Source organism: Leuciscus leuciscus (genome assembly GCF_965113295.1).
Source record: "Leuciscus leuciscus genome assembly, chromosome: 4".
NCBI classification, from domain to species: Eukaryota; Metazoa; Chordata; class Actinopteri; order Cypriniformes; family Leuciscidae; genus Leuciscus; species Leuciscus leuciscus.
In genome coordinates this window covers 52,005,590-52,020,407 of record NC_138728.1, presented here as the reverse complement: position 1 = coordinate 52,020,407, position 14,818 = coordinate 52,005,590, and the positions used below count along the sequence as shown (strand labels likewise).

The 14,818-nt window shown below is 39.5% G+C and overlaps 1 protein-coding gene across 1 annotated transcript; it reads right to left on the bottom strand.

Moving 5' to 3' along the window:
• Positions 1 to 1,562: 1,562 nt before the first annotated feature.
• LOC309496492 (uncharacterized protein) lies at positions 1,563 to 7,772 on the bottom strand. Its single transcript, XM_082166476.1, has 12 exons — positions 6,492 to 7,772; positions 5,747 to 6,195; positions 5,356 to 5,497; positions 5,098 to 5,169; positions 4,205 to 4,582; positions 3,824 to 3,922; positions 3,389 to 3,621; positions 3,108 to 3,286; positions 2,881 to 2,977; positions 2,672 to 2,781; positions 1,897 to 2,022; positions 1,563 to 1,753 (listed from the first exon to the last, which is right to left on the bottom strand). The coding sequence occupies exons 2-12, from the start codon at positions 5,840 to 5,842 to the stop codon at positions 1,591 to 1,593; spliced, it is 1,695 nt and encodes a 564-aa protein (XP_082022602.1). The 5' UTR covers positions 5,843 to 6,195; positions 6,492 to 7,772; the 3' UTR covers positions 1,563 to 1,590.
• Between the last annotated feature and the right edge of the window lie 7,046 nt (positions 7,773 to 14,818).

Sequence of the window (14,818 nt, the reverse complement as noted above, 5' to 3'; positions counted from 1 at the left end):
AGTATAAATTGATGAGTTTATAAGTGTACGAGTTTTTGAGTTTATAAGTTTAAATGAGTTTACAGTTTATAAGTTTGAGTTTAAGAGTTCAGAGTTTATACATTTATGAGTTTAAAGCCTGGAACACACCAAGCCGACGGTCGGCCGTCGGGCAGTTTCCGTGCGTCGGCCGACTAAATCTTCTCAGTGTGTTCCGCACCGTCGGCTGAAATTGGTCCTCGTCGGCTTTGTAACGGCCGATTCGACATGTTGAATCGGCGTCGGGCCGTCGGTGAAAGAGGGAACTCTGATTGGCTGTTCAGCTTAGTGACCGAGTCAGTGCACGAGAATAATAGCAAAATAGCGAGCAAAGTCAAAACGGTACAGATAGAAGGCTGTTCTAATGATATGTCATCTTATCTGAGTGTTCCTTGGCGAATATTTCAATATTAACACGAGAGGAGTGGAATAAAGACAGTGTTTAGCAGGATTGATATTCAAAACGGTAAGCACGCACTGCTTTGTTTACGGTTTGTGTAACTGCAGCCGGCAGCGCCGGTTTCCCTTTTTGAATGACGAATATAGACGAATATATCTGCAGAAATAGACAGCTGTCTCATTTACACGCAGGCGCAGAACACGCATTCTAGCTGACAGTCGGCTGTAGTTCTCTCAGTGTGTTCAAGTGCAGCTTTTTACCCCGACGCGAGGCGACAACACAGTCGGCTTTCATCAGCGCTAGTTCGTCTGCGTCGGCTTGGTGTGTTCCAGGCTTAAGAGTTCATAAGTCTATGAATTCATGAGTTTATAAGTTAATTAGTTTATAAGTGTATGAGTTTAGAGTTTATAAGTTTAAATGAAGTCAATTTAGTAGTTTGAAGTTTAATTTAGTTTGAAGTTTAATTTAGTTTGAAGTTTAATTTAGTTTGAAGTAGATAGATGAGTTTATTAGTTTAAATGAAGTAAATTTAGTAGTTTGAAGTTTAAATTAGTTTAAAGTTTAAATTAGTTTGAAGTTTAAAGTTTAAATTAGTTTGAAGTTTAATTTAGTTTGAAGTTTAATTTAGTTTGAAGTTTAATTTAGTTTGAAGTTTAATTTAGTTTGAAGTAGATAGATAGATGAGTTTATTAGTTTAAATGAGTCTCAATGGCTCATATAGTATATAGAACGGCAGTTTGGTTTAGTCTTCAAGGGATTTAGATTTGAATTTTTGTCGGTTGGTCAGTTTGAAAAAGTCAATGGGGAGTTTTTCCGAGTTTTGATCGTCATTTTTAGGAAAACCGTAAGTCCGATCAGTTAGAAAAGATATAGCATACCGAGTCAGAATAGTCTGAAGGTCTGAGCCGAGTTTGGAGTATGTAGAGTTAAAGCTCTAGGCTGTATTAAAGTTATATTTTTTTAGTCTCAGAAGAAGAATAATAATATTAAGTTTAAGTACAATATCAGTAAGTTGGCTCTCTCAAGCCAACTTAATTATGTGCACATTAAAACCACTTTCACATTAAAGGTGTCATATTTTATCTGCAAAATATACTACATAAGATATCATAATCACAGACTTACAATTTAGTATATTGCCACTAATACCAGGTTAAAATAATAAAAAATAATCATTGCTCAACTTTTCGCATCTGAATTTCAGTATCAATTTGAGGTACCTCGCATTTTGCTGTATGAGCTTTGGCATGCATCACACTGAGAAATGGCCTCATTTCCATCAGCGGTTGAAGATCTGATGATTCTTCAGTCACTTTGCTTAGGTATGGCCAGTACCTAAAAAGAAGCACAGCATTAGTAGGCATTAACTAAAACTTTGCCTGGCCATCAATATAAAACGAGTGAAAAAAAAAAACAGGCATTTGTCATTTAATGTACAGTAGGTTGATCGAGTTTCAATATGATAATAGAAAAATTACCTGCAGACAACATCCATGCAGAAGAAAGTGACATTGGCCCTCTCTGACAATTCCCTCTGTAAAAACATTGGGTAGGCGAAGACCTCGCCACGGTAGTGGTTCAGTCCTCGCAGCAATATCCCGTGTCTGATACACAAGAGGGCAATATGGTTAATAATCAATTTACACAATAAGACCTGTGGAAAGCAAAACTAATCAAAACCCTCTATTCAAAGCTTATATCCATTCACACACACACACACACACACACACACACACACACACACACACACACACACACACACACACACACACACACACACACACACACACACACACACACACACACACACACACACACTCTCTCTCTCCCCCACACACACATTTCCCCATCAATCTGTACATATGTGACTAACTAAGCTTTAAAACAATGTTCTTGGGAAAAAAATATATTAACGGGATTTACTTTAATAATAATTCAAGTGTAATTAAATATTAAATAATTAAAGTGATGAAGCCAATATGGGGATGATTAGGAGGCCATGATGGGCAGAGGCCAAGGGGCAAATTTGGCCAGGATGTCACCCCTACTCTTTTTTCAAAGGACATCCTGGGATTTTTTAATGACCACAGAGAGTCAGGACCTCTGTTTAATGTCTCATCCGAAGGATGGAAAGGACTTTACTTCCCATAAGGAAATTAAACACGACTCTGATACATATATCCACAACTGAGTTTCCACAGCGTGTGACAAGTGGCATCTGTACAATTGCACACTTATGATCTACTCACATACCTGCAGACTGCCACTTGTATCCCCTCTTCATCTATTTTGGACGATGATTTTTTTGACGTCTCCTTACTCGCCCTGAACCTTGAAACACCACATGTTCCACTGTTATCTGCCTGTAAAGTCAGATATCACTCGTCTTAACAAATAGAAAACAGAAAAGACACAAACATAAGCAGTAGATATACTGTCTTAATATGCAATATTACACATACTCTTGTCATGCTGCTGCCTCTGACGTTGTTTAGAAAGGCTGATACCTCCTCATCTTTGGCAAGAAATAATCCCTTGTACAGAGACTGTTCCTCATTTCTGTCCATTAAAATTGATCACAAAAAAAAATCCTTTTTTAACTGACCAAACATTACTCTACATGCAACTATTTCTATGACATTGCTGTGGTTTTGATATTGACATTAATGCCTGTGTAATATGAACATACCCCCTTGATTTTTTGAAGCGATAATGTTTGCGATTGCCATCGCAACACACTGCCAACATGTCTGGGTGACATGCTGGACAGTAAAAGTCATTTACTTCACACATCACCTCTTCTGTATGCTTGCAAAAGCAATATTCGAAAAAACTTTTCTGGAACGTATCTGCACAGACATTTCCCGGCTATGACATAAAAAAAATTATTAGTGTTTACAGAAAATAAATATTACAATATTACAGATACAGTAATATGATTATGTGTTACAATGATTCAAGCAGATCTACCCTTCCAGCCTGAACAGAACGGTGCTCCAGTAGCTTTAAAAAGGCATTTCTTGACATCGAAGGAGCCGATACTTTAAGGTGAGCAAATGCTTCGAAGACGTCAAAACTATATAGTGTCTGGCAGTTTGTTGTGCTTGGCCAGTAACGATACCTAAGGAGCTCTTTCACCCCTGGGGTCCATTCCACAAGGCAGGTAGGACAAACTTTACGGGGCAAACAGACATCATATCGTCCTGTGAAAAAAGAGACACATTAAACGTGCTTCAAAGAATCAACTTTTTCCAACTCAACTGTGCATTATTCATTCACTGTAGTATTTGATATGGCATTGGCATTTGGTAATTGGTATATTATTCATGAGAAAAGCTTTGCCTTGATTGCAATTGTTAACTTCTGCAGTACAACAAAACAAAAAGCAGGACTTTTCAAACTTACCATTCATGGTGACCACAGAAATATGCTTGCCAGAGGTGACCTCAATCTCATGGGTGCACTCGCATATTGCCCTACGTGCGGGCAAGGGCAACTGACATACTGCAATGCAAAGAGGTTGTTACATTTTTCCTCAATCGAGAAGGTATATCTATACTAGTGATTCAAAACAAACATCTACAAAATAGCTCTACCATATGTCATTATCACTGTTTTCTTACTAATAGCACGTTTCATAGTCAAAGCCAAACAAAAACAATTTCTTCAGTCAAAGAGAGATTCAAATTAAGAGTTTAAACCTTTTCCATTGACAAAGTCTATCAACAAAGAATATTTGTGTAATTACTCTCTACTAGTCAACAGAAATTGTTATTAAACACATACCCTGCTCACAAAAGTGAGGCTGGCCATTTTCACCCATCCCCACAGCCTTTGTGGGGGGAATAGGCTCCAGGTAGCCATGGAAAAGTGCCTCCCTGCCGTGGAACACATTCTTTTTGTGAGCCTCCATGTCGCATCCTCCACATAGAAACTCCATGTCCAGTGGCACACAATCCAGGCACCTAATTACTGCCTCTCCAGCGCCGCACCTGTGGCATTTTTGGTTGATGTCTCTTTCAGCGGACAGTTTAGCATCAAGCAGCACTGGCCTTGCTGCTTTTGCCCTTGTATCAGCGTGTAGCTGCCGCTGTGCCCATGCTGTTTTTTCAGCTGCCACATTAACCTCAACAAGAGTGTCCCTTAACTCTTGAAGACGCGTTTCTGAAAATAAATGAAAATAAATAAATAACTGTTAAACAACCCTTCGATTGAGTGAAGGCACAATGGATCAAAATGACTTAATACTGAATGGTACGACAATAATTATGACTTAAAATCTGACTTTGACCAAGCCATACACTACAGTGTCCATTCAATGTTGGTTTAATGTACTGTATATGGACTTGCTCATGGTATCACAAACCATGTAATATGCTTCCGATAATATACCAGTTTGAAATGAAAAGTTGGAGTGTCTATCACTTCACTTCCCAAACTAGGCAAGAATTAACGCCTCTGCAAAAGCACTGAGTGCAGAATTGTCAAAAATCAGAATATAATGCACATGTTCTGTCTACAACAAAATAGAAACACAAACCACTTTTAATGTAGTTGCGTGGAGAAGAAGTGTGAGACATCAACAACAATGAATCAAGGAAAAGTTTACAAGGTCATTAGAAAAGTTGTTTATGGAGGAATAGGAAATGTAGTCTTAGGGATATTACAGACATACTCACCAAGACTTGCAGTCATCTCTTCTTCTATCTGAGGGACTTCCTCAGACACTGTGTTCAATTGAACTTCGGAAGCTGTAAAGGCCAATACATTTGGTTATCTATTCTATCAGGGTCTTAAAGCATCATATATTTTAGTCCAGAAAATTCACAAAATTCCATCATACATCTGGCTCAGTGAGCTCAAACCATCTTTTCACTCACCAACATTTAGATAATTACCGTTATTAAACTATAACAACAGTGCTATAAACAACAAACCTAATGCACGGCGTTCTGCTTTTTGACGTTTCTTACGTCTGTTACTTATGGCCGCTGCGCTTGCGACTGCTTTCTTTTTCATAGTCCTCTTTCTTTTTTGAGGGACATGGCTTTCCATTGCCATTGCCATTGCCATTGCAGCCTATATGAAAATAAAATATTAATGTTTTCTGCTAGAATATCAGACTAACTTATGGTTATGTTTGATGGATGCTTTTTTCCAAAGTAACTAACAATAAAAAAACACAAATCAAAAACTACAAAATATAAAATACTACACTACTCCAATATACATTAAATGTGTAGAACATCATACCTCAACAGCAACTACAACAAACAAACAATATGTAATTTTGTAAGACATGGGTGTAAGTGTATAAAAATGTCTCACCCTGGCCTCATGGAGAAGAGCCTTGCTTATTTCGGCAGCCATATGCCCCCTGACCTCACTGGGATCTTCAAAGACTCTTGAGTGTTTTTCCGACATGGTGCACACTCACAGATACAATACAAAAATACAGACAATAGACACACAATACAGATATGAAGATGAGTGTGTGTGTGTGTGTGTGTGTGTGTGTGTGTGTGTGTGTGTGTGTGTGTGTGTGTGTGTGTGTGTGTGTGTGTGTGTGTGTGTGTGTGTGTGTGTGTGTGTGTGTGTGTGTGTGCGCGTGTGTGTGTGTGTGTGTGTGTGAGGGGGAGGGGAGGCTGAGTGAGAGTGAGAGACTAGAGAGAAACAGAGTGAGAGAGACAGAGAGATTGAAAGAGTGGCTCTTAAAAGTGCCTTTGTTTTCTATGTAAGAGTCTATATAAAAGAGTTTATGAAGAACAGCAAATAATCTGTAGAACAGACAAGAAAGCATCATTAGATCTCTGAGAAAAAAAGACATTAATTAACTCACAAATATTGGACTACAGTTATTTACTAATTACATTTGAATCAAAAGAAAACAAAGAGAACATTTGTCTCTATGATGATGTAATTTTAATTTTAATATTTATGGAGAAACGTTTTTTAGAGCTCAACAGTGTGAGTTCTATTGCAACACAACAAACACAAACTAATCCCCAGGGTGAACGCAATAAACAATAAAGGTGATGTAAATAAATACGTAACGCAGGCTTGAGATACATACCGATCTGTAGAGGTGATCCTCGCAATGGCTGTAAAAACCGCGAAATTCTAGGATGCGCGTACGGAAGTGTGACGTGTCGCCGTCATGGCAACAGACTCATCTGATTTAACATTCATTTATTATTAATCTTTATCGTGTTTTGTTGTTTGTATATGCCTATCTGTCAATTCCGTGAACAGTAAAAAAAAATAAAAAAATAATAATAATAGTAAATTAGTCCAAATAGTATTTAAACTAAGGCTAAGGGGTGGCTGATGGATGGAGAGGTGGGGAGTTTGATTGATCAAGCCTGCCTCTAGTGATCCGGTTATCCGTGTGTCCACCACGGAATAATCCGTGGTGCCATCACAGAATTTCACAATATGCAAAGGGCTATACAAAACTGATCAGGGGGGATAAGAGGTTCACAGTTTAATTGGGCTACATTGCATCGCAAACACAGACAACTTGAATAGCCTACTTAAAGTGTCAAAATCAGCAATAGGCAATATCGTCCAGTGAAGGTGAAACAATCTACTGAATATTCCGTGGTACCGTCACGGAACGTGGTGACCAGAAGTTATCATAGCGATTAAACAATGCAATATCAAGTTAAAATCCCTTTAAAACTAAACATTTCAAGTGAAGTACTTTAAGTAAACTCGGAATATTTAAAGCCATACGTTTCCAAATTATAAAACGACGTCAATTGGGGGAGCGCAAGTGATCCGGTTATCCGTGTGTCCACCACGGAATAATCCGTGGTGCCATCACAGAATTTCACAATATGCAAAAGGCTATACAAACTGATCAGGGGGGATAAGAGGTTCACAGTTTAATTGGGCTACATTGCATCGCAAACACAGACAACTTGAGTAGCCTACTTAAAGTGTCAAAATCAGCAATAGGCAATATCGTCCAGTGAAGGTGAAACAATCTACTGAATATTCCGTGGTACCGTCACGGAACAGGGTGACCAGAAGTTATCCTAGCGATCAAACGACGACAGAACAATGCAATATCAAGTTAAAATCACTTTAAAACCAAATATTTAAAGTGAAGTACTTTAAGTAAACTCAGAATATTTAAAGCGATACGTTTCCAAATTATAAAACGACGTCAACTGGGGGAGCGCAATTGTTGGAACAGGGAATCCGTGTGTGGACCACGGATGCTGCCTGTCATTGACTTACATAGGGATCACTTCCGTGGGCACATCACGGAATTTTCGGCGATTCCGTGAAACTGTCACGGATTTTGAGTTAAGGGGCCGTGTTCATTTCACGGAATTCTGTGAGACCAGGTTGGTTAGGACGCTTACACACACACACACACACACACACACACACACACACACACACATTACAGCCTCACGTGCAAGCCACGTCTCTTTGGGCAACCGTGTAAACTACTGTTTTTCCGCCACAGCCAATCATGCTGCATGCTTATTGGCTCACTGACGTTGATGAGATTAACCCCTTAGGTATCGAAATTTGGTACCGATAGACAAGACATATTTTGATACTCGATAGTATCGAGGCAATTCGGTCGGTACCTACAAAGTATTGAACTCGATACCCTGCCCTAATCATATGTTTGTTGACCTTTAACCTGTTTGATAATCTGTATTAAGGAGTGAATTCTGGCAATGTTCCCTGTCTTTTGTATCCTTCGGGATTACGGAAATTATAGTCTCTTTCCATGATGGAGGGATTTTTCCTTCTTTAATGGCCCAGTTGAAGATGTCCCTTAGTACCCATGGCTTGTTGTAATTCCCCAGAGGCTTAGACTTTTAATTTGTACATCACAGATAGAGGGCAAATCTAATGTGTTAAGGAACTATAGTACTTTCCGTTCATATCAGAAGTGTTCATGTAAAGTTCTTCATAATTGTCCTTAAATATATTTCCAATGTCTTTAGGGTGATATTTAACTTTATTTGTTTTGGAGTCACGTCATTTGGAAACGTATTCATTTGTTGCTTTCGCATTCATATTTGACAACAATTTTACATCCCTTGATTCTGCTTCATAGTAAGTTTGGTTTAAGTGTCTTACTTTTTTCTCCACTTCTAACTGTAATAAACCATTCATTTCCTTTCTCAGTTCTCCCGTTTGATCCATCACCTCTTTATTCGCATTCTGTTCATGTTTAAGATCAATTTGCTGAAATAAGTTTCTCATTATGAGCTACTCGTTCTTGTTTTAAAGTGCTTGTGATAGAAACTGCTTGGAGTGCATCCAACTCACTGTTATTTTCCTCTAAATATCTTCCCATTTCAAATTTGATTTGTTCAGTTATTGATTTTTTATTTTTTATTCCTAGATTTAATCTCCACAGCGTGTTTCTTTTTTGTCGTCATATACTGTAGATAGCACTGTGATCTGATATGTCTGTTTAGCACTCCTGTATCCGGTGTTTATTTTGTTCTTGCAGAAAGAAGTAATCTATTGTAGAATATACAGAAAGTGTGGCAGAATAGTGACTATAGTCATTCTCTAGTGGGTGTATTTCCTTCCACACATCTATTAAGCCCAATTCTGTTCACAAACTTTGTTATATGTTATTTATTTATTTTATGGCTAATATTATGTAAATCATGATTTAGCACTATGTTTAGGTCCCCTCCACATATACAGATCCCCTCCATTTCCTTCACCACAATATTAAATAGTGATTTGAAATACTGTTTATTGCTTTCTGGAGGGGCATAGGCATTTAAAAGGTTACCATGTAATCTTTTAAACTTATCCTTTATTTTATTATGACAGTCAAAATGAACTCCTTTTGATATTAAAATAACTACCCCACTATAGTCTGTACATGAATTATAAAAGATAAATTTAAAATGAAATGATTTCATTTTTTCATGTTCCTCCTTTGATAGGTGTGTTTCTTGTAAGCTTAAGAACTTCTCTATCTTCGGACTCAGCCACTTCAGATGCTCTATCGCACAGATCTTTCTCCACTTCTTTTGTTTCGTTGTGCGTTTTTACCCCGTTGTCCCAGCGAATCCTCATCTAATGGCTCGTTTCCACTGAGCGGTACGGTACAGTACAGTACAGTACGGTTCGGGTCAGTAAACCATGAATCGGCTAGCGTTTCCACTGACAACAGTACCCTTACTTGATAGGCGTTGTGTAGCCTATGCCGGAAAGAAGCGATCGACGTCATTTTCGCGCGAAGAAGCAAGCGACATAAACAACATTGGATGACATACAGCAGATCTTGTTCTTGCTTCTCGGCATGTTTATCACAAGAAGCCAAGCACCGACATTAGGCGTTTCTCCAGTGTTGGGAAAGTTCACTTTCTACATGAACTATTTCAAAGATCAGTTCACAAATTTTAAAATGAACTAGTTCAGTTCATAGTTCAAACTTCAAAATTTTTAACTAAGTTCACAGTTCCAAAAATGAACTAGTTCATAGTTGTTTTTTCCATATGTTGCTGCGAGCTATTATTTTTAAAAATTATTGCCACAGCCCATATAGAACCACAGACAGCAATTATTAAAAACGTGCTGCTTGAATGGTCTTTTTTAATGAGGAATTATTAAAAGAAAAGCAGGACAGTAGTCCTTAAGGTGCAAATGTTTTTCAATTTTAATAATTTTCCATTTCAGTACATACTAAAAAGGAATACTGGAAAAATATACCAGGCAGGTTAAACAAGTGCGGATTTTCTTTTCCTTTCAAAGTTTGCACAGAAATGTACGATTTTTCCCAACCTCACCGACCTTGTCATAAAACTCATTTAAATGATCATACGACGCCTCCTTGCTGCTTTGTCGCCTACATGCTGCTTTTTGTTTTGATTACGCATGCGGCGGTGCGACACTGATGGCTGGTGTTGCCAGATTGGGTGTTTTTCCGCTACATATTAAGGCCGGTTTACGGTGTGTTTTGGCCGGGTTTTCACCTGGAATGCTCTATAGAAATCTGGCACCCTATTGAACGAAGTTAAACTGAGAGAGCGTGCCGTTCACAGACACCAGAATGAAAGAGTTCACAGTAACGTTCATCAGGCAGTATTACGGTACGTTCAGTTCACGTTCGCCACAGTTGCATACATTCGAGATAGGTAGTTGAGTAGGGGTGACGGTATTCCTGCTCTTTTTGCAGCTAATAGAATAGCTGAATGTGATACTGTATCGAAAGCCTTCGCTAGATCCAGGAATAAGGCAGCCTTCTGTGTATTTTCCTCATGTGCTTTGCGCAGCAAAATGTTGGAGGGGGGAGAATGTTAGTTCCTCCCTGATTCTCTGTGCCAAGATTTTATGTAAGGCCCTTGTGATAATCGGGGTTATGGCAATTGGGCGAAAGTCACTTGGTTACTTAGGAGTATCGGTCTTCGGAATAAAGGTAACCCTCGCTCTTGCCAGTGTCGAAGGTAAGGATTCCTTCGCTAACATGATGTTCATAAAGCTGGCCAATGAAGGCTGATGCCAAGCGAGGAGCTCTTTCGCAGAGATCTTATCCATTCCCACAGCACTGTGTACCAGACCCCGTAGCACCGTTGTTACTTCATCTACTTCGATGGGTGCTAAAATTGGCCAGTGTACATTCGCTGCTTCTGCTACCTCTTGACATTACTCTTCCGAGCCAACCTCCATCGTATTTGCCCAGAAGTCTTCCAGATGTTCCACGGTCGCAGTTGTCCCCAGATAGGCATACTTCCAGCATCCTTCCAGGATGACACTTGCTGGGCTCCATTTCGATGGGAAGTACTTCCTGGTCACGTCCTCAACGAATTCCGATGCCTTCTGGATCAATATCCGGTCTTCCAGAAGATCCTCCACCATCGGACCCAACTCCTCGGCACCCACTCCGGGCTCTCGTAGTTGGTCTCGAATTCCCGCCAGGATCTCCCTTCTCCATTGTACCATGGATAGTTGCTGATCTCCTAGTGGTAATGACGATGGCTGGGTGCTGTAGCTTCTTCTCGGAACTTCGTCTGGGTTAATAGATGTTGCACGGTCCCTCCTCTCTACTTCCACAGAAGTTTCTTTCGTTGGCCATCCCAGCTTTTGTACCCTGTTTCTTATGGCTTCCAATGAACGATGAATAAAGAACGGCTGAAGGGAGGTCACCGGATCTTTCTTTAACATTCCCTCCCTCCATATTCTCCCTGCCTGTTCAAGCAGTTCATGGTCCTCTTCCTGTGACCAAGCCTTTCCTTGTTTGGGCACTGGGAAATTAGAAGACATGGGTGGATGGGCCACATTCTGATCTCCTGCTGCACCTATTTCCAACGAAGCTGACGTACTCGCTGTAATCATCACTTCCCGGATGGTACCAGGCGGCTCCCACTTCAGTCCTTGGAATCGCTTCCTCAGAGCCTCCTTTGAACGGTGGGGAAGCAATGCAGATAGCACTATTAGATGGTCTTTTTTCATCATGCTCTCCTTCCATTCTCTATCCGCAATCTCATATAGCATGAGATCCTCATCCTCGTCCCAGGCCTTACGCTTGGTCTTAAGCAGCCTGATTCTTTCCTCATTCACTTCCAGAGGGTGACAGTGATGTCGATGCATGCCTAAGCTTCTCAGCGAAGGAAATATCATCTGACAGTCTCTACATGTGCTGGTTTCTCTCTGAACAGACATGGCGATTTTGCTTCACTTGCCCTTCTCCCTTCGCTGCTTTCCTGTAGACCAGAGGGCCACGGATTTCTCTGTATTTCTTTGATACGATAACCAGCAAAAGTCCCCAGAGGGTAATTATACCCCTCAGGGGGGTGGTCCAGATCTTGGCTTGGACTAATGTCCTCCCCAGCGGTCGCCACGTGGAGGCGCCCGGACCTTGTAACAGACTCTATAATCTCTTCAAGCTCAGTTTATCAATTTAGCCACCAAGAGAGCGCGCGTCACTCAGCTCGCTCTGCTACTCTGGTTATCTCTGTGTGTATATTTTAGCCAACAATAAAACAAAATATGTTATAAAACACCACACTGCCTCTTTACGTTTTCATTTAAAGAAATCTTAAACATTATAGCCTCACAAATGTGGTTCAGGCAACGCGTATTGATTATATTCACTGCATTTAACGTTAGCCTATTTATAACAACAACAAAAAAAGTTTTAACACAACCCTGCCTCTTTTCGTTTACATTTTGAAAATATTAAACTTATTAATATGGTTCAGGCAATATGTGCATTTGTACTCTGATCATCTTCACTGTAATAAAATTACAAATTACAAAACGAATCCCTGTCTCTTTTTGTTAAATTTCAGTTTTATCAATAATAGCCATTATAAAAGTATAAGTAAAAAGTACAAGAAGCTATACAATAAGAAATAAAGCAAACAATTCAGTCAAACATACAAAGTCAGCGCTCTAGTCTAACCTTACAACGGTAAAGTTAAATAGCCTAAATATAAAGTTATGAAATTTCACTTAGCCCTCAGTTTGGCCAGGGAACAAATTATAGATTTACAAGACCAAAGATCGCCCGTTAGATATACACAAGACAAATTATATCTCATGTTTAACCACTACAGAGACGTTAGAGTCGGCGGCAAACGTCAGAAGGACCAGCCGAGGAAAGGCTGTTCCAGGCGGGGTACATGAGCGCCGAGCGCCCGGTGATCGCCTGGATCTCACAACCTGGATCACATTTTCATAAATCTTTATAAATAAACCACAGATTTGAGCTTTAAACAACTACATTCTCGCCTGAAAAACTCTTAAAATTACATTTCATGATACAAAAACAGTAGTATTATATTTCAACTGTATATTAAAAAAATGGCGCTTCTTATGTTGTCATTCCCCTTGTAGCACGCGCAAGTGACGATTCTCTGTCAACCAATCAACATCCTGCAGTGAGTCTAGCTCCACCCTTTAGTACGGTTCGGCATTTTGGTACCATTCACAACTTTTGACAGTGGAAACGGAAATAAATGCGTACCGTACTCTACCGTACCGTACCGCTCAGTGGAAACGAGACATTAGTGAATGGGGTCTGAAAACGGATCCTGCTTCTTTCGAGATTTTCTTGGCTTTAGCATAAGACTTCCGTTGTTGCCCCACAGCCGAAGAGTAATCATGGTCAGAGAAAATCCTCTGCTCTCCAAGTCCGATTACTTTCTTCTCCCAGGCTCTTCTCAGGACATGCTCTTTTGTAGTGTATTGTAAGAGGTTCACAACTATGGCTCTTTGGGGTTGTTCTGCTTTAGGCTTTGGTGCCAGAGCTCTGTGTGCCCGCTGAATTTGACCGTCTGTATCTACCACGAGTAATAGACCCCTTCCCGGTGTCCTCCAGCACTCAGAAAATGCACAGGTTATTCATTCTGGACTGCGACTCGAGGTCATTCAGTTTTTCCAGCATCTTTGTCAGCTCGCTTTGAAATTCTTGTATCTGCTTACTATATACTAATATTTTCTTTACCATGCTTTTCAGGGTTTCTATTGGCCTTAGATTTGGTCCCTCTGTTCATCTCTCAATATTTGTGAATATTTAACCCCTGTGCATCAATTAAATAAAGTTACACATAGGTCCATAAATGTCAGTGTCAAAAGGCTTGGGAGCCTCATTTTAAAGAAGACCCTTGGCAGATTATTGTTGAAGTAAAAACATTTTAAAAAGTGAAACCAAATAAAAGTTTTATAGGTTTAAGTTTATGAAAATAATTTTAGATTTTTTTTCATATATAATGTATATTTTATGAAACATGTTTAACTTTAAAACTGCTAGGAAATCAAAGCCATAAATCTAAAGAAGTTGGGTTCCAAATTTGAGGGTGATCTCTCAAAAAATGACCTTTCAGTAAAGGCGGGCATACACTGTACGATTTTCGTCCGATTTTGAGCCGAATTCTGACTCGTGCGACTCTTTTTCGGGTCGGGCCGATTTTCAGCTAAAATCCGGACTGTCCGGCCAAAATCCGAACGTATGGCCACCCTACATCTTTATGGTCTCTACAGATATTTCTGTTCCAATGGCTCCATCTCTGTCATCCCCCGGGTGTCCCTCAGTTTGTTTGTGTAACATGCTGTGTCGTGTCCTTGAGCTTTATCTGAGTGTACATTGTTTAATAAATTTGTTATCATTTAAACTTTTGAATCTGATTAATCATAATTGGAACTAAAATGCCAAACTTAATTCACTCTTTATTCAAAGGGTTTGATATCTGCCAGTTTGAAAGTATTTGGGACATATCCTAAAGAAAGCAATTAATAATAATTTTGAGAAGTTCTGAGATAACAGGTTACATACTTTTCAATTGTTTAGTGGGTATAGGATTTAGTATACATGTTGTTAGATGTGATGTTTTACATCTCTTTTCATGTATGTTGTTTCGTGCCATTAAACTGGTGTTAACTTTTTTTTGTATCTTTTCCCCT